The sequence below is a fragment of the Girardinichthys multiradiatus genome, chromosome 11, assembly GCF_021462225.1.
Source record: "Girardinichthys multiradiatus isolate DD_20200921_A chromosome 11, DD_fGirMul_XY1, whole genome shotgun sequence".
Classification (NCBI taxonomy): domain Eukaryota; kingdom Metazoa; phylum Chordata; class Actinopteri; order Cyprinodontiformes; family Goodeidae; genus Girardinichthys; species Girardinichthys multiradiatus.
Genome location: NC_061804.1, coordinates 29,532,789 through 29,560,078, shown reverse-complemented (window position 1 = coordinate 29,560,078; position 27,290 = coordinate 29,532,789). Strand labels below are relative to the sequence as shown.

Genomic DNA, 27,290 nt, shown 5'->3' with positions numbered 1-27,290 from the left:
ACAGGGCACAGGGCACATGCATTCTCCAAGAACTTCACAAAATCTCTGTTGAATGAGCTGCTCTTGACTCTCACAATAATATTGCAGCTGTAATAACGGCACAAATATGCAGAACAGAGTTGCTGTATGCAGCACGTCTACAGCTGTTTCCTAAATTTCCTTGTCTGTGCTGTGTCTCGCCCTTGTCATTTTTGTCCAATGGGAGCAGTGATTGTCATCCGTGTGGCTTTGTTTACAAGTAATAGTTCATTTGCAAAAAGTACAATGTGAAAGCAAACAAACAAACAAAAAAAAGAAATCTACTTTTGGTCCAGACCAAACAAGCAAAATATAGGTGTGAATACACCCTTAGGGTATCATAACCTTTTGGAGAAATGCCATGGTTTTATGGTATCCAGCTAACAACACAAGCAGTTATAATAATACATGTATAACATAGTGTGTTTTTATAGCCAACCAGCCAGCTATTAGCTTGGCAGCTGTAGTTTTACGCAGCGCTAAACAGCAGGGGGGCTATTTAAGCTTGGTTCCTAAAGGGCAATACCAACATTACTGTTGTTACAGTAAAAGTCGCGTAAAATCTATCCATTTTTTATTAGCCAAGTTTTACTTGGAGTGAGAAAAAGACACCTGACCCAATTACTCTGCACTGTGTAAGCAGTTGGAGGCAACTGGAAAAATGTAGTGAAACCAGAAAGCCTTTGCAAAAGGATGCATAGCCCGTATGAGGACACCTATTGCAGGCACATTTCCTTTGCTTTCATTCCCAAAAAGTCCAAATCTGCAAATGGATCTAGTGCTGAAGGAACAAAGTAACACCCTTAAAGAAGCTACAGCTAAAGGTACAATCATGGTGAAAAGAAAGTACTTTTTCAATTGATTGGTTTTAATGTATACATGATCTGGCCTTTACCGGGTCCTAAAATCGATTCTAAGGTCCTCAAAACTCCACATCAAAGATTTCACTTTTTTACTGATTTCTCAGTGTTGTAAATATGAATCTGAGAATATTATTTAATATTTAATATTTTTATATTAATATTTTTATATTTTATCAAATAATATTTCGGCCTGTTAAGGATTGTCCTGTGAATACCAGCCCCATTAAGGCACAGGTATTAGGACAGAATAGAAAGGTGTGAGAAGAGCTCTGGCATTATTGACAGCATAAACTCTGCACATATATGGAATGAATTCACACAATTTCTTAAAATACAAGAATTTATTAACAAAAATAAGTCAACTCAAAGTCAAACATATTTCAATCAACAAACTCTTTACTATGCTAAAACAATTCAACTAAACTACCAAGCAGAATGAAAGAATAATCAAGACTAATGGGCTATGTACAATATAAACAAGTTGATTAAAGATGATTGGAAATCATGACCAAAAAGAGTGATGCAACATTACCATGCAATGTTTATGTTTGAGAACCAAGGATTATCTTGAAGAATCTGGAAGTGAAGTTAAGTTAGTCTTGGAACTAACTTAGGAAATAATCAGCAAACGTTTAGACAACCCTTCACAATGCAAGATCAGGTAAAATATTATTTTAATAAAATAATGTTTTAAATAATGATCTGCTGAATAAAACCAACCTCCTGGATGACTAATTATCAACGGTCTCTAATTAACTGCCTTTATTTATTGAAATAATATTTGAAGAAATATTATTGAGTATTTTGGAAAAGAGCCAAATCTTTCTGGAGAAATGGGGCTTAATGGTGTTTACTTAGTTATCAACTCTAGTAAATGATGTTCAGGGACTATTATTCACTAGCTTGAAAACCAACAACCTTTCTTTTGACTAGCCTTAATGCTAGCAAACACGTGTCCTTACCGTTAGCAGTTAAGCTAACAAAGAAGCTAATAGCTTAGCACCAGAATCAACACATACCTTTAAAATACCAGGTTAATAAAAGGGTTAAAATGCATAAGCGCGGAGTAACTTCCCAAGTGATGCAACAGAACCAGGGGGGTGGTAACTGGCGTCAGCCACAACCCAAACCACCAGTTAAAAGACAAACACCTTTTCACAGTGCAACATCGAACTGTAAGGTTGGTGGTAAAGAGTGGAGCCACTCCAAAGATGTCATCACAAAGGAGGAGTTTGAGATGATCTGCAGGTGTGTTATAACTGAGGTAACGGCGTTCCTAAAAGACCTGGCAAGCCTGTAAAATCTATCAAACAAGGTATGAAGATGGTAAATAATTTCCAACACCCTATGTTCTGTTTTAATCTTTTCCTTTTATGGTTTTGAACTTCAGGAATTAAGGTTTAAAAGCAGTATTATTATGGTGTGAAAATTATTACATGACTTTTGTGTTTGTTTTGTTTTTTCTCTTTAAAACATTTTATTAGTATTAGTCTCTGCCCAAGCCTGCCTCACTCCTGTCCAAACACTAACCTCCGAACCAAAATGAACTGTTGAACTCTGCCTTGCTACAGGAACCCAGTGACTCTTTTCTCATGGCTGAGGACGGATTGTTAGCCCCAAAGACTGGATTTCATCCCATTCTTCGGAACTAAAAAGGGGGGATGTTGGGACCTACATCCATGGATTTCCACATTAAAACTCCGGTAAAGACTTTTCTGGAACTTTTCAAAATAAAGTGCATTAACCTTCTTCCAGCACAGCCAGGAAAGGGGATAACTGCGGACTTCCTGTGGCGCCATTACCCAAAATAAAGCACAACTCCGAAGGTGGGAGGGGGGGTAGCAGAGGACGTCCCAGTGATGCCACTGCCCGTATAAGACCCCCACCCTTCCCACATATCGCTCTCTTCCATGCGGCCTTCCAGAGGGACCGGATAGGAGAGGAAAGTGCGCTGATGTCTTTTGCTGGCAAAAAGACATAAATTCAACTGGATCCAAAGCCATACGATCATTGATCATGTGCAACGTTAAGTAGAAGGAAATACTGTCTGTGTATCCGGTATTTTCATTCATGAGCGGGGAAATTAAGATGTAAGAGTTGCTTACATTTTCTCTCCGAAGCTCCACAGAAGCAAAACTGTGTCGACGAGATCCCCGGCAGATAAGCTGTTTCTACAAGCCGAGTCTGAAGGACGGACTACGGCTTGCACCACCGTGTTACGGTAACGAACAACCGCCCAGCCCTCCGGAGCTAACGCTATTGCTCACAGAGCGAACGCAGAGGTTAGCTGAAAGCCAACCGCTTGTTGACTGTGGACGTTTATTCGAACTTCATCGCCCTTGGACAACATTTACTCACCATGGTCAGAGGTTAGGTTTGGGCAGATTAACAGATAGGTTTAGGATGAAATGATCTAAACGTTTTCATGTTATGAAGTTTGTTTTGTGGAACTCGGCTATCTTTGTGCCAGCATGCTACCTGTAGCATTTTAACCCTTTTATTAACCTGGTATTTTAAAGGTATGTGTTGACTCTGGTGCTAAGCTATTAGCTTCTTTGTTAGCCCAACGGCCAGCCGGTAAGAACACGTGGCAGCACTAAGTAAACACCATTAAGCCCATTTCTCCAGAAAGATTTGGCTCTTTTCCAAAATACCCCTTTTTTAATCTTTCTTCGAATATTATTTCAACAACTAAAGGCAGCTAATTAGACACCGATGTGAAATGGTCATCCAGAAGGTTGGTTTTATTCAGCAGATCATTATTTAAAACATTATGTTATTAAAATAATATTTTATCTGATCTTGCATTGTGAAGGGTGGTCTAACGTTTGCTGATTATTGCCTAAATTAGTTCCAAGACTAACTTAACTTAACTTCCAGATTCTTCAAGATAATCCTTGGTTCTCAAACATAAACATTGCATGGTAATGTTGCATCACTCTTTTGGTCATGGTTTCCAATCATCTTTAATCAACTTGTTTATATTGTACATAGCCCATTAGTCTTGATTATTCTTTCATTCTGCTTGGTAGTTTAGTTGAATTGTTTTAGCATAGTAAAGAGTTTGTTGATTGAAATATGTTTGACTTTGAGTTGACTTATTTTTGTTAATAAATTCTTGTATTTTAAGAAATTGTGTGAATTCATTCCATATATGTGCAGAGTTTATGCTGTTCAATAATGCCAGAGCTCTTCTCACACCTTTCTATTCTGTCCTAATACCATCGCCGTATTGGGCTGGTATTAACAGGACAATTCTTAACAGACCGAAATATTATTTGATAAAATATTAAAATATTAATATTAAAATATTAATATTACATATTAAATTATATTCTCAGATTCATATTTACAACATAGCAATGAAGCCAAAATGAAAAAGTTCAAATTAATGTACTTTTTTTCACCATTACTGTTTATTTTCTACTGTTTGTGGGTGACGAGAATATGTAATGCTTTTCATTTCAAATTTTTGGTGCTTTGTAGATAAGTAAGTAGTATCATTGGAAGGCAAGTATCATTAGAAGAATCTCTTTACATCTTTTCCAGTGATGCCAATCTTTTCGACATTTCTTCACACCCTATGTTTAGGATTAGTTACCAGTCTCTGGACTTCCTGCTGTGAGCCTTTCTCATTTGTTTAAGTTAGGAGGAGGGGCCATCACACTGTATATGTGAAAGAAAGCAAGGTTTCACCATTTTAAGTGAAAATAAAATTCTATACATAGTAAATCTTTTCCAAAAGGCTGGCAACATTTTCAGCATGTTCAATGACTGAATGAACCACAGACATGTATCAACATGCTATAAAAATTGTTTCATTTTAAATAGCTTCTTATATCTCTCTTTTTTCTCTGACATCACGTTTAGACATCTCCCTGACAGGGAAATAGCTAACTTCGGGTGTTCTTCTGTCAGCAACATCATCCACAAGAAAGCATGTTGTTATGTGATGTGGTAGTGCTTATGAGGGATCCATTCCCCGTAACAGAAAAAAATCCCAACAGATTTCCAGATAGATAGTGAATCTTTGGTCATCCATCAGGGACAATCAGGCTGAAAATCTTCCGATTCCAGTTAACAGCCAATTTCCTAGTGCATCTCTAAACAAAACCAAAACACCTGCCTCTATTTTTGCCACAACTCTTTTCTCTCTCTTCCACTTCCCCTTGACTTTTATTTTAATCATCTTCTACCTATTTTAGCTTAACAATGCTGTTTTATTAATTCCCTAATTACTGGAATGTTTTTCGCTTTCTGGGATGGGAAACCTTTTGCTTGATGCCAGCTGACATCATGAACACACCAAAGGTTGCAGAAGAAGAAGTTCAAAACATCAACAAAATATGAAAAAATACCATGGTAGAACCTACGAAGGAAACTTGAGATTTCAGTTTATATAATAAATCCACATACTAAGGATTTTAAATGTGAATGAAATAAATTCTTCAAACATAACACATGGTTTTAACATCTTAAAAAAATAAAAAACATTGGCTAACAGCTACACTGGCAGCAGACAGCACACTGCACATTTATAAACCTAAATAAAATTTGTTTGAAAGGCTTTCTCAAGCTATTATTTTCACATAATATTGGTGACCTAAATAGCTGTCTATCCATTCCGCTTTGATGGCATATTACTATGCAGACATTATTGAAATGAAGCGAGAGGCATTTGCTTGTCAGCTGGATGTGGTTGTCACAGACGGTAGTGAATCAGTCAGACAAAAATGTTCATAACCCACCCACATAGTGAACATGAGATGTGCATTGACAGCATGTTGCCTGGGACTCCTCTAACATTCGGGGTACTTTGTGAGATGCTACAGTAAAGTGGGCTGTTGTCAGCGTTTCTCCCATGGAAGAAACTAGGCGACAGTTGACGCATTTGTAAAGATTTCAATTTTGTAACCATGTCTTCCTCTGCTTTTGCTTTTATCCATTATCCATTTTATCCATTATACAGAATGAGGAGTATAATGTGGCAGTGTCGTACTCTTTATTTAACTTTGCGGGTTATCTTAACTTAGCTTTAGGCACAAGGCAAAGCCGCTGTCAGACTGCTCCCTCAAACTGTGTACTTCACCCACAAACACCTCTAAACATGCTAAAACAGCTAACATTTCACCTAGATCATTGCTAATTAGACTGTCACCAGACTGTGCACTCTATTTGGTGTGGTTATGACACATCCTTTTTGCATATAATTACCAAACAGGGTAAAAAAAAAAGCAGACAAATAGCAGCGCCCAAAGGCAGAGATGTTCAGCCATAACTATTTTTTAAGAGTCTAAGGCATCAGCTGTCAAGATAACTTCATGTGTTTGCGTGTTGGTGTGGAGAGGGTCCAGATAAAGGGGATTTCCCCATTATCCATAAGTGCTAAATAAATACATTTTTACATAGAGCAACACTGACCAGCTGCAACATTGATTTACTGGATCTACAGTGACTGAGGGCCTTTTCTTTTAACATCTTCTATCTGCTACTATTGCCTGCTGCTTTATGATCCCTGCTGCTGTTTTAATAACTCTACACTGATGCTTCATTAAGACCCCCTTAATTAACCTCTGCTTGATCAATGGGGACTTTTTTCTTCCCTTCCTCACTCGTGGTATGTTGCGTGCCTATGCTCTTTTGTAGTGGGGGAAAATAACGACATTTAATTGGTTTTGACCTGATATTTAAATTAAGCTCGTCCTCTGCTGCGTGGTCGCAGTCTGTCCAGATGGACTTTATCCTTTTCGAATGAGGTGTGCACGGTCATTTCTTGTGTTAATTGCAATTCTAATAACTTATAAGAGGCACTTCCTCGTGAATATTGTTTTAAAGTCTTCTGGCTGTGGTGTGATGAAGGTGAAAACAGTGGCATATTGAATCCGACTGATTGAACAACTCTTGAGAACTAGAGAGCTTCTAGTTTTATACTTTCACAGTTACCTCATCAGTTAGAAAGGACATTGGCGGTGATAAATACTAGTTTAATATGTAGAAGAAATAATGGAGTAACCTCTTTTAAAAGTACCTTGTCAAGAAAATATTCAGGGTTCATGAATATCTATTATAATAATCCTGGGGGGAGAATAATGTGTTTTAAATGTCAAAGTCATTAGCCCCTAGCCCTAAGTATGTATGAGCAATATATCAATTTCTTGCATGGTGGAAAAAATGTCTATATCATGATAAACCAGCCAGCATATAAAAAGAATATTTTCAATTAAATACTTTGTCAAGGGCTGCACGGTGGTGCAGTTGGTAGCACTGTTGCCTTGCAGCAAGAAGGTCCTGGGTTTGATTCCCAGCCTGGGGTCTTTCTGCATGGAGTTTGCATGTTCTCCCCGTGCATGCGTGGGTTCTCACCGGGTACTCCAGCTTCCTCCCACAGTCCAAAGACATGCCTGTTAGGTTAATTGGTAACTCTAAATTGCCCTTAGGTGTATGAATGAGTGTGTGCATGGTTGTTTGTGTGTTGCCCTGTGATAGACTGGCAACCTGTCCAGGCAACCTGTACCCCGTCTCTTGCCCATATACTGCTGGAGATAGGCACCAGCTCCTCCGCGACCCACTTTTTCAACTTTTCTAGTGAAAACCAGGGAAAAGCATTCAACTGTCAGCAGCATTTTCGGGACTTTAATTTCCGCCTCTAAGACAGAGTGCTGTGAGAAAGTATTCCCCCTTTACATACTTCTTTTGTTTTTGCTTTTCACACACTTAAATGTTTCAAATCATAAAACAAACTTTAATGCCAGAAAGAAAAACCCTAAGTAAATATGTATTTTTTTAAATAATTATCCGATTTATTGAGTGAAAAAAGCTGTTCAAATCAATCTTGGTATAGCTATTCTTGTCACATCTTGAATTAACTGTGGAAATACACACTTTTTTTGGAAAGTTGAACTCAATCTCACCAGCTACGTCCTGGCCTGATTGCTGTCTAACCTGTAAAATCAAGAAATATCTGAAATAGAACCTGTCTGACAACATGAAGTAGGTTAAAAGATCTCAAAAAACAATACATTATGTCTTAATCTTAAGAAATTCAAGAAGAGATGAAAAATACTGTAATTGACATCTGTCAGTCTGGAAAGGGTTACAAAGCACTGCAGGCCTACATTGCTTTTTAAGCTCATTGTTCATTTTTCAACAAAACAAAAAACAACATGGGCAAAAATTGGTTCTATAAGAGAGTTCCAAGGCCAAAACCACTGCTGACCAAAAAAGAACACAAATGCCCAGTTCAATTAGCCAAAAAACATCTCAGTGACCCCCAAGACTTCTGGAAAAAAATATATTCTGTCCTAAAGGTGAATGTCCATCTATCAATTTGAGACCTTACGCTTAAGATCATGTTTTGCAGCAAGAGAATAATCCAAAACACATCTACAAATCCACCTCAGGTGAAGGTTTTAGAGTGGCCTAGTTAAAGTCTGGATGTAATATCAATTTAAATGCTGTAACTTTCAAAAGGCTGCTCATTGTTGCAATTTAGGCTGAATTAAATTATTTTGAAAATAAGAGTGGGGCATATTTAATACAGGGTGATGTACTGATGTAATCAGATTGGTTTAGATAGCTTTTCCATAGTAATAATAATTTTCCTTTAATAAATACAATCCTCATTTAAAAACTGCACTTTCTACTTTTATTTTATTTTTATTTGATAACTAAATCAGTTTGATCATGTGAAACATGTAAGAGTGACAAAGCAGGAAAATCAGAAAAAATCTGTAGGGGGCAGCACTATAAAAAGTTTTTTTCTATTAAACATTTACCAACTTTTTCAGTCATAGCCAATTACAAGCAGTGAAATGTCAGCAAAATCTTCAGGACTTCGGTCTTTATGAGATAAACCATATAATCAAGCCCATTGTTCTGGCCAAGTTGTTTTATTTAATCACCCATCTGATTTAAACGCAGTTTGGCAGTTGTTGTTGTTATATTCAGATGATGTGAAGCAAAATTACGGGTTGGCTGCAGATAATTATTGTTAGTAGGAGTTAGCAATGGTCTCAAAGTAAGTGAATCAGCCGAGATGGTAACTGGCAAGAACTTCCTCAGACTAGCCTATTAGGGCTGCATTTTAAAATGGACCAATGTGTTTAGCCACTGAAAGCCACTGAAAAAAATTAAATCAAAACAAGAGGCTTTTTTTGTAAAAAGCTTTTTGTCATTCAACTGTAATTTAGAAATATGCAATACTTAGTGAAATGCTACATGATAAAAGTCTCCTCATCTTATAAACAAATAAATATGGCAAATAAGGAATTAACAAATATTCTAGGATGTATTTCCTATTATAGCAACATTCAATTCAATGCAATTCAGTTTTATTTATATAGCGCCAATTCACAACACATTTGTCTCAAGGCACTTCACAACAGTCAGGTTCATACATTCCAATTAATCCTAACCATTGAACAGTGCAGTCAGAGTTAGTTATTTATTCAAATTGGATAAAAATTTTTCCATCCAAGGAAACCCAGCAGATTGCATCCAGTCAGTGACTTGTAGCATTCACTCCTCCCGGATGAGCATGTAGAGACAGTGGACAGTCACTGGCGTTGACTTTGCAGCAATCCCTCATACTGAGCATGCATGTAGCAACAGCGGAGAGGAAAAACTCCCTTTTAACAGGAAGAAACCTCCAGCAGAACCAGGCTCAGTGTGAGCGGCCATCTGCCACGACCGACTGGGGGTTTGAGAGAACAGAGCAGAGACACAAAGAGAACAAAGAAGCACTGATCCAGGAGTACTTTCTATGGGAAGGAAAAGTAAATGTTAGTGGATGTAGCTCCTTTAGTTGTTTCACCTAGAAAGAAAGAACACATAAACTTTGAGCCAGTTTTCAAGGTTAGAGTCTGAAAGAGAGCACATATAATTAGTTACAATTAAGCTCAGTCAATCGCCATGTCTAGGAGAGAGAAAGAGTTAGACACTGAAAGACAGGGCTATGTGGATCATCGCTAGAGGGTGAGCATTAAGTTGTTGCCAGCAGAAGCTCGGACGATTCCCCTCTCCAGAAAGGTGTCACAGGTAGACACAGAGTCGGGTCAGGTGTAGCTTCTAGGAAGAGAAAAGAGAGAACAAAGTTAAAAGCTGAAATAACAGCAAATAATGCAAAATTGGAGAGTAGTGTGAGAATGTAGCCAAGAGGGTGAAAGTGTCCTCCAGCAGCCTAAGCCTATAGCAGCATAACTACACAGATAGTTTCAGTTCAGATTATTTAATTAAACGGCGCTTACTTACAACAATGTCGTCTCAAGGCACCTCACAAAGGGTCCCACTGATGGTCATTGTTATACTAAAAACCACAAGGATTGGGATACCTCTCTCTGTCAGACTGATTATAACCATTGGAAAAGAGAAGGGGTCGTACAGGTAGCAGAAATGGAGGGTATGTTTGCACCTCAACCATAAGTGAGCCGGTTTAGGCTAAACCTGGCTCCCCTTTACTCCAACCAACAGGGAGGGAGGAAGGCTTCCTCCCTGATAAACTAAGCCACTCTAACTATAAGCTTTATCAAAAAGGAAAGTTTTAAGCCTAGCCTTAAAAGTAGACAGGGTGTCTGCCAACATCTGATATCTACTTTGTTTGAAGTAAATAAGGAGCTACCAGCAACATGGTTAAACTAGCATAGTGTTAAGAGCTGACGTAGTTTTCACATTTGTTTTGCAAAACTTCAAAGCAGTTCATGTTCTCAATCAAAAGCTGCATCCAGTTATATTAAACTAGATGACATTTAGCAAGAAGGTTAATAAGCAATTTTTTAATATTATTCTATGCTTCATATTTTTACTGAAAATTAGCAAAATAGCAAGTTGACCTTTGTGTATTGGCTGCTTTAAAATAGGCCAGATTTAAATAAGGTCCATGTTATACGCTGTCAATAAGCAACAGAGCCTTCTAGACAGTTCATTACTTCCCTGTATTCAGAAGTCGAATCCACAAAGCATAGTTATGGTTGAGTTGCCGTCCCTGTTTGAAAAAAATCTCAGAAGAGATGTAGTGATCTTAACTCTCAAAAATGGCAGGAAATCAAGTAATAGCCTTTTCTAGAATGAGCTCACTCAAGCTTTTAAACATCTGTCAGCAGATTAGAGCTTTGCTCCATTACTCAGTGGTAGCATTTACAACATCGTTAAATGTGTTGTCAATAAGGCTGTCAGCAAATATTTTAAATACTTAAAAAAACCTAAGTAGATGAAGTTAATTGAGAACCGTAAAATGTGCCTACATAATAATAGATAGGTCAGTCTATTACACAAAATTCAAGCTTTTTGTGTAGAATTCGGGGTTTGAACCAAGTTATGCAGAGAAAATCTTCCTATAATTGGTAAATGAAAGACAAGCAAACATTTATAAACGAAAGCAAAGAGTGCTTTGAAAAAAATTTTCCCCCCCTAAGAGATTTTGTTGTTTTTCCTTTTTTTGTCAAACTTTCATGGTCCTGACCATCAATATTTTTTAGACAAAGATAATCTAAGCAAATACAAAAAGGAGTTTTCAAATGATTTAATCTACTAATAATCTGGTTTGGCCACAACTGCCATCAAGCATTTGCCATAACTGGCAATGAGTCAAACCATAAAATTTAAAAAGCACCCACTGACCCTTTAAACAAACCACTCAGACCATATCAGTTTTGGTATCCCATTGTGAAGCCAGTCTTACTTTCTCCAACAGCCTCGTTTGACAGGAATATCTATTATATAAAACTGAAGAGAAACGAGCTTACATCAGATTGCTGATTTGTGTGCCAGTTTATCCTGTTTTATGTGCATAGCTGTGCGTTCAGTGCCGTTTCAGCTCACGGATGGTTGACAGGAACAGATGTTAGGGATGTTAAGGTACTACTACTTGCGAGGCACACGTTAGAGGCTAAGAACAGACCCATTTGTGCTCACCGTAGAGCCTCTACTGACATGCAACATTTGATGCATCATTGGTCTTTACGCATGTGCGTGTATTGGTTGTGCATGAGAAAAGGCGAGGAAAACAGAGACCGGCAGAGAACATTTAACCCATCTATGATACCAGCAGAAAGGACATACCTCCGTGAGTGTATCTGCAGCTACTGTGCATACTAAAGGTGCTCTGACCTTGGGCTTGTGCCTAATGTTCATTCACATCTACCAGCAGAATACAAACACAGATGGCTCCTCTGAAATCCAAATGTGTACACAAATATAACCAATGCAGGCAATGAACAGAAACAGCAGCTGTTGTGTGATTCAAGACTATTTGACTATTTGATCTCCCAGTCACTACTGTATACAGTATTCTGGGTAAATGCTGCATTTTTTAGTGTTCAAAGGTGTGTGTTTTTTGCTTTCAGAATTCATTAATTTTCTTTTATTATGTCGTGCTTCACAACAGATTTGCTGGATTCTCTTTGAATTACATGCTTAACTAATTTTGCACCTGGTTGCCATGATCTGCTTTTTTCTGTCATTCCTTCAGTGCTTCCATTCAGGGAGCTCTTGTTAAAGTCTAAAGCCTAAAAAACTACAAAAACAACTAAAATGTTTACACCTGTAAAGGAGTCAGGATGTCCATAGCTTCTATGCATTAAAGTCAGATCAGAAGCATATGTTAAACATTTGCATTAATCACTTACTATGCAGGTAGCTGCAATAAATCTGTCTGGTTGCTTTACGTATGTAGCAGCTGAGGTTCAGTTCCAGTTTCCTGGGGAAATTTGTGCTTTTTTATGTTATAATTTATTGACATAGCTTATTTTCATTGTTCTTAAGGTAGTTATTTCTTCTGTAGAAGCCAGGCTTACATCAACAACAGTTGCCCTGCTTGTGAAAAGTCAATAACTATCTGCTAGACAATTGCCAGGTCAACAGTCTTTCGATAATTGTGTAGGCCATAAACATTTTTGGAATTAAAAATAAATATTTTTTTTTGTATAAAAGCAACATTCAAATTTTCTGGCAAACTGAATTAGGGGTTCTCATTAACAGTAAACTTTAATCTAAATTTACAGAAAAAAAATAACCTTAAACGTATCAATGTTTTTAATGAATCTATATAATATTTGAGTTACAATTTATTTATAGTTAGATTTTCCAGTATTGCTTAATAACTTCCCTGATGGATCCTCTCAAATGCCTTTAATTAAAAATTTTTTGGAGTAAATTGTCCTAAAGAAGCAGAGAATGTCTCACATCATCAACTTCAACGTTATCTTCTGATGTTACACACAGACTTGGCTCTGTTTGAGGATCCTTCCCCATGCTAGCTGACTGAAAATGGAGATGTGGACACTGCAGGGTCGAGGGCAGAGGGATGAGGTGGCATTTAACCAACAGTTACCACCACATAAAGCCTTTATCTCACCTAAACGGCTCCGACTCCCAAACCCAGACTGCGATAAGCACAGCCCATTCATCTGTAATGATGTGGAAGCAAGAGACACCTGAACTAACTTCAGAGGGAAAAGCTAACTCTAACTCTGGCTGGAAAATGTGCTGGAGCTTTTGGGAGTTTTGTTTTTTCCTTCGCTGGATATTAATTTGCTTTTAATTTCAGTTCTTAGTGTGCTATTACAAATAAAGTGCTTTTCACTGTTTGTGTCCTGTCATTAGACTGGATAGCTGCCATAGTATTATTCTCCATAATGAATCAGTAAGAACTTGAATAAAAGGAAATACATTTTTAACTTTGTCAAACTTCCTTCTACCCGGCGTAATTTCAAAGTGGAGTTGTGGACACTGCAGGGTCGAGGGCCGAGGCCTGTGATCATTTCTAAAATTGTCAACACTTGTGTAAAACTAAAACCAAAATGCACTAGACAAAAACATTTTCAATTTTTGAAACATATATTTTATTGCTGAAAACAAAAATGATTGGCTGCAAAGTGCAGCAAGAAGGTCCTGGGTTCGACTTGCCGGGGGTCTTTCTGCATGGAGTTTGCATGTTCTCCCTGTGCATGCGTTGGTTCTCACCGGGTACTCTGGCTTCCAAGAAGACGACTGTTAATTGGTCTCTCTACATTGCCCTTAGGTGTGAATGAGTGTGAGCGTGGTTGTTTGTCCTGTGTGTGTCTGTGTTGCCCTGCAATGGACTAGAGACCTGTCCAGGGTATACCCCGCTTCTCGCCCATAGGCTGCTGGAGATAGTCATGGGCTTCCCTGCGACCTGCTATGGAAGAAGTGGTAGAAAATGACTGACTGACTGACATTTTATTACAAGTGAGATCTGAGCATTTTTATGACCATATACATAATTTCCAAGAAATATAAACTGACACACAATGGTTAAATACAGGGTATGTAAGTGTTTGGTTACCAGTACAAAATGAAGTAGGTGGGAACAAAATGAAGAGGCCTGGGAACTAAATAGGGGTTACAAATGGGCAGAGGTAAAGATTGACTCAGACTTGTTAAATAAACCTTAAAAATGCTTAAATCTCACTTATAATGTCAATGAGATGTACATATTTTCCCCCAGATTTTATATTAAATCCTAATTCTATTGATTATGATTCAAATTCTTATTTGGGGCCTTTAATCTTGGAAAATATTACTTTTCTCCAGCTGGACTACAGATCAAGCCATAATATCTCAGAACTACCACCTGCTCTTATGTATGATTTAACTAAATTGCAATACAGGTGTTCCTTGCAGTGGACTTTGATAAGACTGCAGGGAATAACTTTTAATCATCAATTATTAAAGCAGTTAACAAAGATTTCAAAAATGTTCAAATTGATGTATGAATCTTTTCTAAAATCTGATACGAAACAAGTGAAACTGCAGCGGTACGACAAGGTAAAGGTACAAAATGACCAACACCCCACAAGATATCATCTTACCAACAGTAAGATGTCTTTGTTGGGTTTTTCATCTCGTTATGCACCAATTGTTTCCAGCAAGTGAGTTGCAGACGTCGGGCAGACTATTTAAGGCAAAGTGTCTGTTTGCCTCTGTCTGTTGTTTCAACAGCTGGAAAAATCATTCACTCCTAATGGTGACTCCTTATTTACAACAAATGTTGCCTTTTGACGTTTGCACTGTTTTATTAGTTTTATTGATATATTTTATTATTAAGCTATATAAAAGTATATCTACATTTTCTGAATTCATCTAAAGGTTTTATCCAAAGCTTTGTGATGTTTAGACTTTGTCTCCATCTCTTTGGTCCTTTGGGGTTTGGCTTATATAATCCTAACTGCAACCCTGAACAACACAATGAGATTTCTGAGAGCACATTTTTTTTAGGCGTGCTTACTATAATCTGCAACTTGTCTGTGTCTTTCAGGTTTAATTGGTGTCCTGACTGCAGCGCTGGACTTAGTTTGAAAGAGCAAGACGAATGAACCTACACAGTCTAACTGAGAATGCTTCCCATCCCATCACCTCACCATGTCTCTATGGAAACACTATTAACTGCCCCCCTTCCACAATTCCTCCTTTTGCCTTTGTCGCTTCCCTATAACCCCCTGGGTCTTTGATCCTCCCTCTGTTCTAGCCACAGTCCCTGTGATCTGAGTCCAATAGTTTTATTTTGGAAATGTTCATTTTTCCGTTCAATGCTGCCAGCCACTACGGCTACGGTGGGAAGCGTCTGAATACTTCTCAGCAGGCCCCCAACTCCTGTCTGATGTGGCTCTTGGGACTAGTGCTGCACTTGACTCTCTCTTCCTCTCAGCGTATGGATCTGAAATATTCCATAGTTTCTACAGGCTATGGAAAGGTCCGTGGTATCAGGAAGGAGCTGAACAATGAGATCTTAGGCCCAGTGGAACAGTTCTTAGGCGTGCCGTATGCCACTGCACCCATCGGCGAACGCCGTTTCCAGCCTCCTGAAGCCCCGGGCTCCTGGCAGGAGATACGCAATGCCACCCAGTTTGCACCTGTGTGCCCCCAGAATGTCCACGGCGTTTTACCGGAGATCATGCTGCCGGTGTGGTTCACAGACAACCTGGATGCAGCGGCTACCTATGTTCAGAACCAGAGCGAGGACTGCCTTTACCTTAACATTTATGTGCCCACTGAAGATGGTGAGTCTGTGGTATAAAACATATCTCTCCAAACAGGGATAGGAAGGGTTGAACTAGATAAATCTGCCAGCTGAGAAAATAATCACCAAATTAATGAAAACAATAATCAGTAACAGCTTGACATATTAGCTCCACCCCTGTTAATTAAAACTGTGAAATCACTTTTTATTAAATTAATATTGACTTTTGCATAATTTAATGATGTAAAGGTTATTCTGTCAACATGAGTTATACAACAACAATTATCTGCAACATCTTTCAACTCCCAGTGCAAAATGTGAAGATGTTGTATTTTTTCCATTAAGATTAGTCAGCAATTGTGTCATCTGAATGGGTTGGATATTGGTTATACAGACAGCAGACTAAAGCTAGTTGCTGCAACTGAAAAGGAACCTTGTCCAAGCTTGTTCAAATATTTATTAAAGGGTTAGTTCAGAATTTCTGAAACAAGGTTCTATTAAAATATATAAGCAATTCATATTTTGCCTGCAGTAAGTGATGCGTTTGTCTTAATTTTGTATATATCCAGATTAGTTGTTCGAAGAGAAGTTAAAGGCTAGTCCAACAGGAGCCAAGACCACAACAGACTTCTACCATCGTATAACAACTCCAGTTTAAAAAAAACATCATGGTGGTTTATAATAACACTATCTTATTTATCTTTCACCCATGTTGGTTAGTATTTACATACATTACATATATGTTAAATAATAGAAAATTAGCTTATCGGAGTAGTACATAATTCTTTTAAATAGGACAAAAATAGCATGCCGAAACCTGATTACCCAGATTTACATTTAATTACATTAAAATTTTATTTTAATATCCTAAATATAACCATCTTTATTTCCCAATTAGTTTTGGTGTTCTCAAAAATAAATCATCTTATATAATTGTTTTCTTAAAAGTATGTTTTGAAATAATATCTTCTAAGGAAATGCCCTGAAGTACAATTATTTTAAAGTATAATAAAACCTTTTTTATATAGGTTTAATACTGGTTTATATTTTATATAGTCTATTTTGTTAGTATAATGGTAATAGATTATTCAAAGTATGAATATATTTCAGAAACATGAAAGTAAACTGGGTTCTTTTCAAGGATTTACACAGACACCTATGACTGTTTACATAGGAAATGAGGATCGGAGGCTGTGTACCACTAATGGTATTCCTGTGTGAAACACATACTGAGAATGAAAACATGTAAAGTGATTTCGGTCAGAATAGCTAGTGTGAAAGAAAATCGTTATAAAAAGAAAAATGTTCAACTAATCTGAATTTATATGTAAAATACTAACTGCTTATAGCCTATTTACCGAACCTCACTTAAAAAGATTTCTCAGCTTCCCCTTCCAGCTGTAATACCAACATGTTTAAGGTGTTTAATTTTCCCTTAATAGAAGAAACAGTCTCAAGTCTTTGACGGACTCAAAATAAAAATCCAAAACAGTGGTCCTGTCAGAAATCATGGCACCATTTGGCAAAGAAAGTTAATTTTCTTTCTGTACTGTCCAAAAGTCCTCCAGATTTGGCTCTGTTAGTCTGACTGATTTTTGGACCTCATCTGGAGCATGAACCCAACAGAATGAGCTCCCAGATTGAGAATGTGTTAAACACTGACTTCTTTTGAAGCCAAGTATTTCATTTTTTTCATCATTTTATTTTAGTTTTAGCATTTAATTTACTACGACGCCCCTCATGAATAACAACCATTTAAAACCTCTAAGATTAGGCCACTTGCAGGTATGACGGTATAACTGAATTATAAAAGGTTACAGTTTGAAAAAAGCACTAATTCAGTCCATCTCATACTAAAGTCATTAAAATGAAATACCAGAGACAGTGCCTACTTTTTCTCAAGCTATACGGAACATGTGGTATTGCTGCTCTTCCGCTGCCTGTTACTGCACACAAAAGGTCAGCTGACTGAGACAAATTCAGTTTGGGAATGATTCTGGTTACAAAAACACAAGTATGACGTGTGAACTAAAAGAGTTCCACCCAATCATTCTTATCAGGATTACATCAGCATGTCTGCTATGCATCCAGAAGGATAGTCCAACTAATTAACCAGCTAGTATGAGCTTCTACTATCGCTCCTACTCCATAAGGTGTATGACAGACAGAATAAGGATTTGAAAACTAATACTCAATTTAACTGGTGTTTATTCTAGGTCTTTGCTTAAGTCTATGTGTCAAAATTATAAAATATAAATGCAATGGATAACATTATGATGATCAGTACCACATATTATTTACTGTAAAAATGTGGTATTTTTACTGAACGTTATCTTTCTGTGAGAATCTAATACCGGTTTGCAGTCCTGAATTTTGGAGTAATAAAAAAAAATCTCATGGTGTAAATCACTAACACTTGTATATTTTCACCAAACACCTCCACCTTTTCATAGGAGTACCTGTGTTGTTTTCTGCAATAATGATCTTATGGAGAGCAATTGAGTAAGTAAACAGGCCGAAGACAGGATGGAAGTATGTAGAATGCAAATTGTAGTGATGATTATAAGCAGCATCAGTGATAAAAAATAATAAGCATGTGATTAATGGGCTCACCAGGGAGTTGCCCAGCAGTGTTCATGAAAGCACATGTTTATGCAACACTGGAAATAAAGAGCAACATCAGAAATTATAGGATCTTGCAAAAGTATTCATACCCTGTGAGCTTTTTCAACTTTTGTCACATTATAACTACAAACTTCAATGTATTTAAATGGGATTTTTATGTGATAGACCAACACAAAGTAGCACATAATTGTCAAGTAGAAGAAAAAAAAAGATGGTTTTATTTTTTTATTTACTTTTTTGAAAAACTAAAATCACAAAAATCTGGTGTTATTGGTATTCATTACCCTCCATTCTCATACTCTTAAATAAAATCCTGTGCACCAAGTTACATCCAGAAGTCACTAAATTAGTAAATTTAGTTCACTTGTGTGTGATTTAACAACAGTATAAATACAGCTGCTCTTTGAAGGCCTCAGAGGTTTGTTAGAGAACATTAGTGAACAAACAACATCATGACAACTAAAAAGACAGCCGACACATCAGGGATAAAGGTGTGGAGACGTTTAGGAAGGGCTAGGTTATAAAACAATATCCTAAGCTTTGAACTTCTCACAGAACCAGTAGGCTCATAATAACTCTGGAGATAAGAAATTACATTTGCATTTTACCACAAAGTAAGGGAAACAACAAACGTGAAAGATGGTGCTCTTTTCAGATGAGACCAGATAAAAACAAAATTTACCTGCAAGGTGGAAAACTGATCCTGCACATAACCCTGATCACAACACTACCACAGTATAATGGTGACAGCGTCATGTTTAAGGGATGCTTTTTTTTACTAAGGACAGGTAAATTGATTAGAGTTGATGGAAAGATGGAGGAAACTAATACAGAATAATACTGAAAAAAATGGCTGTAATAGACTTGAAAATCTGCTAGATTGCTTTTAGATTATAAACCAAATCAATACATATGTACAACACGCTTTTCAGATTTTTATTTGTTAAACAAAAACAAACCTTGAAAATCATGTATCATTTTCTTAGGGATTCACACAGCACCACATACCACTGATGAATGGAAAGAAACAGAATAAACAGGGTAAACATTTTAATATAGCAATAGACAATAGAAGGAGAGAACATTTACTTCCTTTAATCATATTAGAAAGTGATATTAATTAGGACTTCTGGCTGTGCAGTGTGTAAACTCTGCGCTGCATGTCACACACCCAAGGACAAGATGATATTTAGTCTCCAGGCCTATTCCTTTGGGAAAAGATGTGCAAATGAGTGAGACAGATTTTACATGTAGGCCTGTCTGCTTGTCAGATTCTGTCACTTATTGTCAGAGGTCACTGCTTACGCAAGGCAGATGCTGTCTACAAGGACATGTTTTACCTTGTGTGAGAAAAATAGAGTAGACGAGTGAATTACTCCTGAAATAGATGTTGTACTTTGCACCGTAGTCACAGTCTCCAAAATTGTTTCCTGTTCTTAGAGGTAGAGTGAGGTCAACCAGCATTATTCCACAGTCCTTGAAAACTTGGTTGAGTTAAGCTGTATTCCAGAATGAGTTATGTACTTTTTGTGTGTTTGAGAATTTCTAGAGTAAATCCAATAAAATGGATCTAATTCATGCTCATGCAACTATTTTAGACTCAGGCTAAATGGATTCACTTTGTCATTCCCTCATCAGTTTATATACTATAATTAGAATTACAGTTTGAACATTTCTTTCAAATCTCTAATAGAAAAAAACCCCGAAGATATTCCTAATAAAAATGTTTTTAGAACAATTCGTATTGCACTTGAAACAGAATGTCTGTGCTTCCTGCCACCGCCCCATATGAAAATTGTAAATAAGACATGTATGAAGGTTTAACTCTATGTGCAAATCTGAATATGCCTATTCTATTTGAAGAAGGTTTTTTTATTTTGTTTTCCATGTGATCTCGCCGCTCCAGTCACTCAGCAGTGCAACTATAGTTAGCAGGTCTCCTCTGATAAACAGAGAGAAATGTTAGTTAAAAGTATCAGATTATCCTTAGATATAAATCTTAGTGTTTACAGAAATCAAATTTAGAGTGGTGTGGATGTTCTCAGAAATTACAACTTTTCTGCTCTTTATCTTTTCCAGTTTTTTGAAAGAAGGTTTATAGGAAATAGGGTCAAGATAGCAATGGACAGGTATGCAGTAAACGTCAACAAGCCGGGATTTGATCCTGCAAGAGCCTGTGTTGAGGACTAATGCCTCTGCACATGGGTTGCACGATTCTATAAAATTAATGCAAAATTTAAGTTGTCATTATTGTGGATCACAATTTAGGGTTCAGTCTACCGTTGCTTTACAATGTGGGTTATTTTGTGACCAAGGACTGGGTTTGAGAAGAATAATCCATTACCTGGAATCCTAAACAAGCAATACTGAGGTCATAAGTCCATTACAGTTCATCAAATGAGTTAAGAATGTACAGATGAAAGAAAAAGAAAGATAGAACCTCACCGGGGTTAGGGTTACGCTAACCAATTTCTAGATGGATGGCAGCCTCAGTCCTTCGCTCTCTTGGACTTTATTTGCTTTTGTGTGTTTATTCCTCTCTCTGCCACTATTCTGTGGTCACTTTTAATAGCTAAACATCACAAACTTCACTGAGATCTTGGTTGGCGGCACAGTGACTCTCTATGGGATTTAATGGAGACACAGGTGAGTTTAACAGGCAGGTGTGCTTGTGAAACGTCAGCAATGGGTACTCGGCACACTGTTGCCCTCAGTCTACCTGACTAATGTTCGTTCCCTGGCGGACGGCTGCTTCCCAACTATAAGAACTTTACTTTCTTCTTTTTCACCGAAACTTATATTGGTGCGCACACTACAGACTTCTCCATACAGATGCTATGCTTCCATTGAGCTGTTTCCAGTGAGCTGCTTCGTGGAAAAGTGGTGGTATCTGCTTTTACATAAAGAGGTTGGTGTACTGATGTCATAGTGTTACAGAAGACATGTAGTACTCACCTGGAGCCATTTTTTTAAAGACTGTAAACCTTTTTATTCTTCAGGAAAGTTCTCCTTTTTTTTGCCCCATGTTTACATCCCACCACAAGCTTGCAAATCAGACGCTGAGAAAAGTCTCACTGAGCTGATAACAGGCGCAGAGAAAAAACACCCAGACTCTCTCATCATTGTTCTTGGGGGTTTAAACAGTACAGACCTCTCCGATAAACTGCGAAAATACAGACAGCACGTAAGGTGTCCCACCAGGGATAAAAACACACTGGACCACTGTTACACAGCTTTAAAAGATGCATATCATGCTGTCACCAGGGCTGCTTTGGGGTTTTCTGATCATTGTCTGCTGCATCTCATTCCAACCAATAGGCATAAACTTAAAACTTCTAAGCCTATGGTTCGGACTGTTAGGAAGTGGGTGGAGCAGTAAAATCAGATGTTACAGACCTGCTTTGACTCCACAGATTAGTATTTTTGAAGATTCAGCCACCAACCTGAACAAACTTGCTGAAACGGTTACTTCTTACATCAGTTTCTGTGAGGATATGTGTGTGCAGACCAAGACCTTTAGCACATACAACAATAAACCATGGTTCACTTCAGATCTGAGGAAGCTGCTTAGGAACAAGAGGAATAAAGAAGTGGGGAACGGACCCTGTATAAGCAAGCCAGGAACAAACTCACCAATGAGATCAGAGCAGCAAAACAAAGCTATTGCGAGAAGCAAAAAAACAGCTTCTCAACTAATGACCCAGCAGCATCCCCCATCCCCCCACCCTGAGCAAGATCCTTGTCTGGCAGATGACTCTAACAGCTTCCAATGCAGGTTTGAAAACCAGTCGTTCACTCCTCCCCCCAACTCATCCACATCTTACTCTGACACAAAAGCACCAACCACCTGCCTCTACTTAGACCCTCTACCTGGACTAATGAACTCTGAGGACTGTGTTAATAGGCTTTTTCAGCTCTATAACCCGACTAATGCCCCTTTTCCACTGCCTCGATTTGGCCCTACTCAACTCTACTCAGCTCGCTTTGCAAGCGTTTCCATTTCAGTTTTTTCCGTCCCGTACCTACTATTTTGGTCCCTGCTCCTGAGTAGGTACGAGCACTGAGCAGGGACTACATGTGACGTGAACAGACTGCTGTTCACTGATTGGCCATGGGAGGAGGAGAAATGAGAAGGTTTTCGTTGAGACAGTGCAGGGAAAAGTTAATAAAACTGAAGAGCAACTACAATAATAGCCGGAGCAGGCCATACGTGTAATTTTACCATTTACAGATCATAAATCATGCCTGTAGGCTGACAGAAATGAAAAGGACAAATTAGCTTTCTGAATTACAACAGGCAGAGCGCTGTATTTAATAACATCCTAAATCAGCTGTTCAGAGACACAAACATTTCCCCCAAAACACACAAAACAATACCACCATGAAACAACGTGTTTGGTTAGGACATTTATTGTTGGTCCTTTACGAACCAGCGTCTGCAGGAGGATGGAGGAGGCTAAGAGCAGCTGCCTTTAATCAGACTGCCTGAATCGGACCAAACAGGAGGACAAGCCCACCGAATCTGCAGAGCATGAATATGCAATATCCAACCAACCATCCAGACAGCAACATCTCTCCTCTCTGCTCCTCTTGCCACACCCCCTCACATCAGAACCCCTGAGCATTATTTTATAAGTTATGGCTGGGCTGTGGTCCAGATAATTATCCCAGTGGATAACTTTTGATAGAAAAAAACATAAATAAGACATTCTTGCATATACATTAATGCAGACGTTATTAGTATTTAGTTTGTTTATGTTTTTGTTGTCTATTTATTTTTTATCATTTCACGGAGATTACTTTAATGTGACAATGCAATACAGTAACGTTAATAGCAGCACAGCGCACTACAATCATAGGTGGAGACGGGGCTTCAGCCGCCATAGCTTCAGCCATCGGTGGGTCAGTGGAAACACAACAGTTACCTTAGCGAGTAGAGCGAAACCGAGTGGTGCAGTGCCGCAACAGCTAAAACGAGCCAGTGGAAAAGGGGCAAAAGTCTCCTCCTGATGCCTGAGAACCTGCACTGACCAACTGACCATCTTGACTAAGATCTTCAACAAGTCTCTGGAGCTGTATAACGCTCCACTATCATCCCAGAATCCAAGAAATGCATCATCACGGTGTTGAATGATTGCAGGCCTGTCGTCCTGATGTCTGTTTTCATGAAATCCGTTGAGCTACTGGTGTTTAAGGATGTGAAGGACATAACAGGCCCCTGTTTACTGCAGTTTGCTTACTGGTAAAAAAAGTCGCTATATAATGCCTTTAATTTGGCACTACATTTCAATGCCGACCTTCTCTTATCAGTGGATCACCAGATTCCTAATTGACCAGAAGCAGCAGGTAAGACTAGAGAGCATCTTCTCCTGCACAAGAACCATCAGTACTGAGGCCCCCCACGGGTGTTTTCTCTCCCCACTCTTCTTAACATACTAGGTATATAACACTGCATAAGATATTGCCAGGCTATACTGACTTTATGACCAATTCTTTGGTCAAATTCTGAATACTGTCCTAGCTTGTGCTAACTAAAAGGAGGCTATTGCCATGGTATTTTTTGTGGCAAAAAAGCAGATAGTTGGGGTGTGGAATCTGAAAGAGCAGCATCCACATGTTTTTATTAAAGTTACATTACTTTAAAACTACTGTTATTATGCTACAAATGGCATGTTTGTTAAGCAGCCTGCTGCAGGCTAGCTACCCTTAGCAGCTAGCCCAACTGATTTACTAGATAATATCAGCTATACTTGCTGTATCTACAATAAGCAGAATGACAAAAATGGATAATGTTGGCTGCAAAAAGCATAAATACTAAAAATTACTAATAAATTTAGCAGGTATTTATTCTTAATTTTTGTTGAAGTCTGTGTAACCAATTAAAAATATATAAAAAATAAATGTGTTAGAGTTTAGGTTATATTATTATAGTAGCAAAGGAGTGGATCATGATGTACTACTCTGTTTTTAATTTTTGTGTAAATACCATACTCGTACAGACCAATGCTCCTACCTTTTAACAACATTAAAAATACTAGCCCAGGATGGAAGAAATAACTGTACCAAGGTACATTTCTAAGGATAAACTAAATAAAACATGGAGCATTTGAACAACCCAACAGCTCACCTTTCACCATTTCTAAAAAGAAACAAATAGAAATGCCAACAGACCTATAACTAACAGGCCAATAAAGAGTTTTGGCCAAGCTTATGGTCTCTGTAAATAAGATTTAGTGGAACTGCATGAACCTCAAAGAATTTAGTTTTTTATTGAAGCTGTTTAGATATCAACATTTGAGGTTACTGTTTTCCTGCATTTTTTGTTCCTCACCAATCAATAGGTAAAGTTCAGGATTTAAAGTTTTTCGTAAACATTATTTATAAAAATGTGGTTGCTTTGGAAAACATTAGATATCATGTATACCTGTATGAAATCTGTTTTTCCTAGATTATAAGTGTACAGGTCTGGCCCCTGAGAGAACAAGCAAAATGGATTAGACAAGCTGGCCAAACCTCAAAGTATTTTCCAAAGTTATCCTGTGCAAAATGAAAATATTATCATTAGGTTTCCGGTGTGGTGTCTGTCTGACATGTTTTCATAAGACCCAATTGGTTCTGTTGGGAGAAGTTATATTTCCGATAACAGCAGAGAAGGAATTGGAACACATTCATATGTAACTCTGATAAGTGTTTTTGTGCCAGATCTGCTTGGCATTTTGTGACCTTCCTATTCTGGCTTGAGTCGTGCACAGTGTGCCTATTTCATCCCAAGAAACATGCCCACTGATCATGTTCTTGATGTTACTCTTTAGATGAAAATAAATTCAAAGCCTCCTTTTCTTTCCGCATCTGTTCACCCCTCCTGTTGTCTCCTCGCTGAAAATGATTCCTGCCTCTTCTTCTTTTCACTCTCCTCGCTCCTCCATCTTTATGCGGATGGCAGGGGAAGGGGTCCCTGCTCTGCATGGAGATGAGCTTGGTGCCCTTCCCCAACCAGGCCATCATAAAGCCCACTTGACTAGAATGAAACTCAAAGCAAATTCTTTGCATAATGTAAATAACACAAATATTCTCTTGGACTGCAAAGTGAGTCCCACCCCCTTCATCTCTCTTCCACCTTCCCTCATGTGTGCATGTGTTGTTAGGAGAGAGAAGCGACTCACCGCTTTCCTATTTCCTCAAGACACTCCCCAGGCAAAGGCCTGAGATCCTTCATTTTTATTACCACTAGAGCAGCCATTTACCGTGCACTTTATTAAAAACCATATTTCAGGGGACATGACTGCAAGGGGAGGGAGCAAGGATGGAGGTGGGGGCACAAGAAGAGATGGAGAGCAAAAAGGATAGAGTTGCATGTGCAGCACTTTGCCTTCGGATGCTTGTTTATGTGTGTGTGTGTGTGTGTGTGTGTGTGTGTTTTCATATGTGTATGAGAAGAGGCGTAAGGAGGGTGGTGGTGGTGGGAAGGTTTCATCGAAGCTGGGTCTGACATGCTGTCAAGAAGACGGGCCAAATACAGACTTGACGTAGAGCAGTTTCATCCCATTTACTGGTCTGAGGAAATGGAGAGGGACGGGAGACAGCTTGTGTTCTAGCCACTAGCTCACTGAAGCAAAAAGATGTGCTGTTGACTGAGAGATGGAGCTGCGTTAGGTCAAACAGTACAGTCCTGGGACAGCCCAAGCTAAACGTCCCACCAAAGGCCACTGAGTTTTTACTGACCGCCCATTACGTGATGAGGCAGTCAGCAGAACGACAGGCCTCTGTTCTGATGAGAAAGATGTTTTTGACCTTAAATTAGTATGTTTGTTACATACAGTGGTTAGAAAAACTCTAACAACCCCTATCAGCAGGGCACATCTGCTACATTGTGAGGGATTCTCAAATGCATAGCACTCTTATTTGAACCTCACTCAGCCTGATTTAGGTTTGGGCTCTTACTGTACCACTCCACTAGTAAGGCTATTTTTTTCTTCATTTGAATGTATGCTTTGAACATTTGTTGTGCTGAAATATGAAATTTGTCTTCATCTCTCTACAGGAAGCCTTAGGGTTTTGTGCCAACATCGACTTGAATTTAGAACTGCTCATAATTTCCTTTGCCTTGACTAAAGCATCAGTTCCAGCTAAAAAAGAACAACCCCAAAACATAATGCTGACACCACCATGCTTCACCATTGCTGAAGAATGATCTTTTTTGGTAATACGCAATGTTGTTTTACAACAAACATACCAAATTGTTCATACAGGTCATTATCTGTTACATAAGATTATAACACATCTTTCCACATGCCTAAAGGGGACAAATGTGTTTTTCCAAAATGTACTTGGGCTTGAAAAGTTTTCTGTTTTTTAAAAGGCTTGTATCTTGCTTCCCTTCCCCATTGCCCAGACAGGAATAAGGGGTATGGTTGGCTGCCATGGTCTGGCTACACAGCCAGTCCCTGCCAGAAACTCCTGTAGCTCCTCCTTTATTGTTGCTGTAGGCCTCTTGGCAGCCTTGACAGTTTTCACCTTGTCTTTTTTTCCAGTTTCCCAGTTTATGGTAACATCAAAGTTATGCCATATTTCTCCATTTGCTGATAACTGTGTCCCATAGTGTAACTAATGCATTGAAAATTATTTTGTATCTTTCTTCTGACTGATACATTTTGACAATAACATCTCTCTGATGACCATGGAAACTCTGTGCAGACCATGGCTTTTGCATGAGATGTCAAAAAGAGGTTACTAGAACAGCTGGACTTTATATGGAGATAATCTTTATCACTGTAAAGGTGGGGTTGGCAATTATCTCATTTTCTATTGTT

General features: G+C 38.3%; 1 protein-coding gene across 2 annotated transcripts in view; it reads left to right on the top strand.

Moving 5' to 3' along the window:
* The window catches only part of nlgn2b (neuroligin 2b), a 127,966-nt gene that overhangs the window by 28,303 nt on the left and 72,373 nt on the right, over nucleotides 1-27,290 (top strand). For both annotated transcript variants that reach the window (XM_047378920.1, XM_047378919.1), the window contains exon 2: nucleotides 15,154-15,895. In XM_047378920.1, coding sequence (XP_047234876.1) covers nucleotides 15,406-15,895 — 490 coding nt within the window. In that variant the 5' untranslated portion in view covers nucleotides 15,154-15,405. The remainder of the gene's footprint in view (nucleotides 1-15,153; nucleotides 15,896-27,290) is intronic.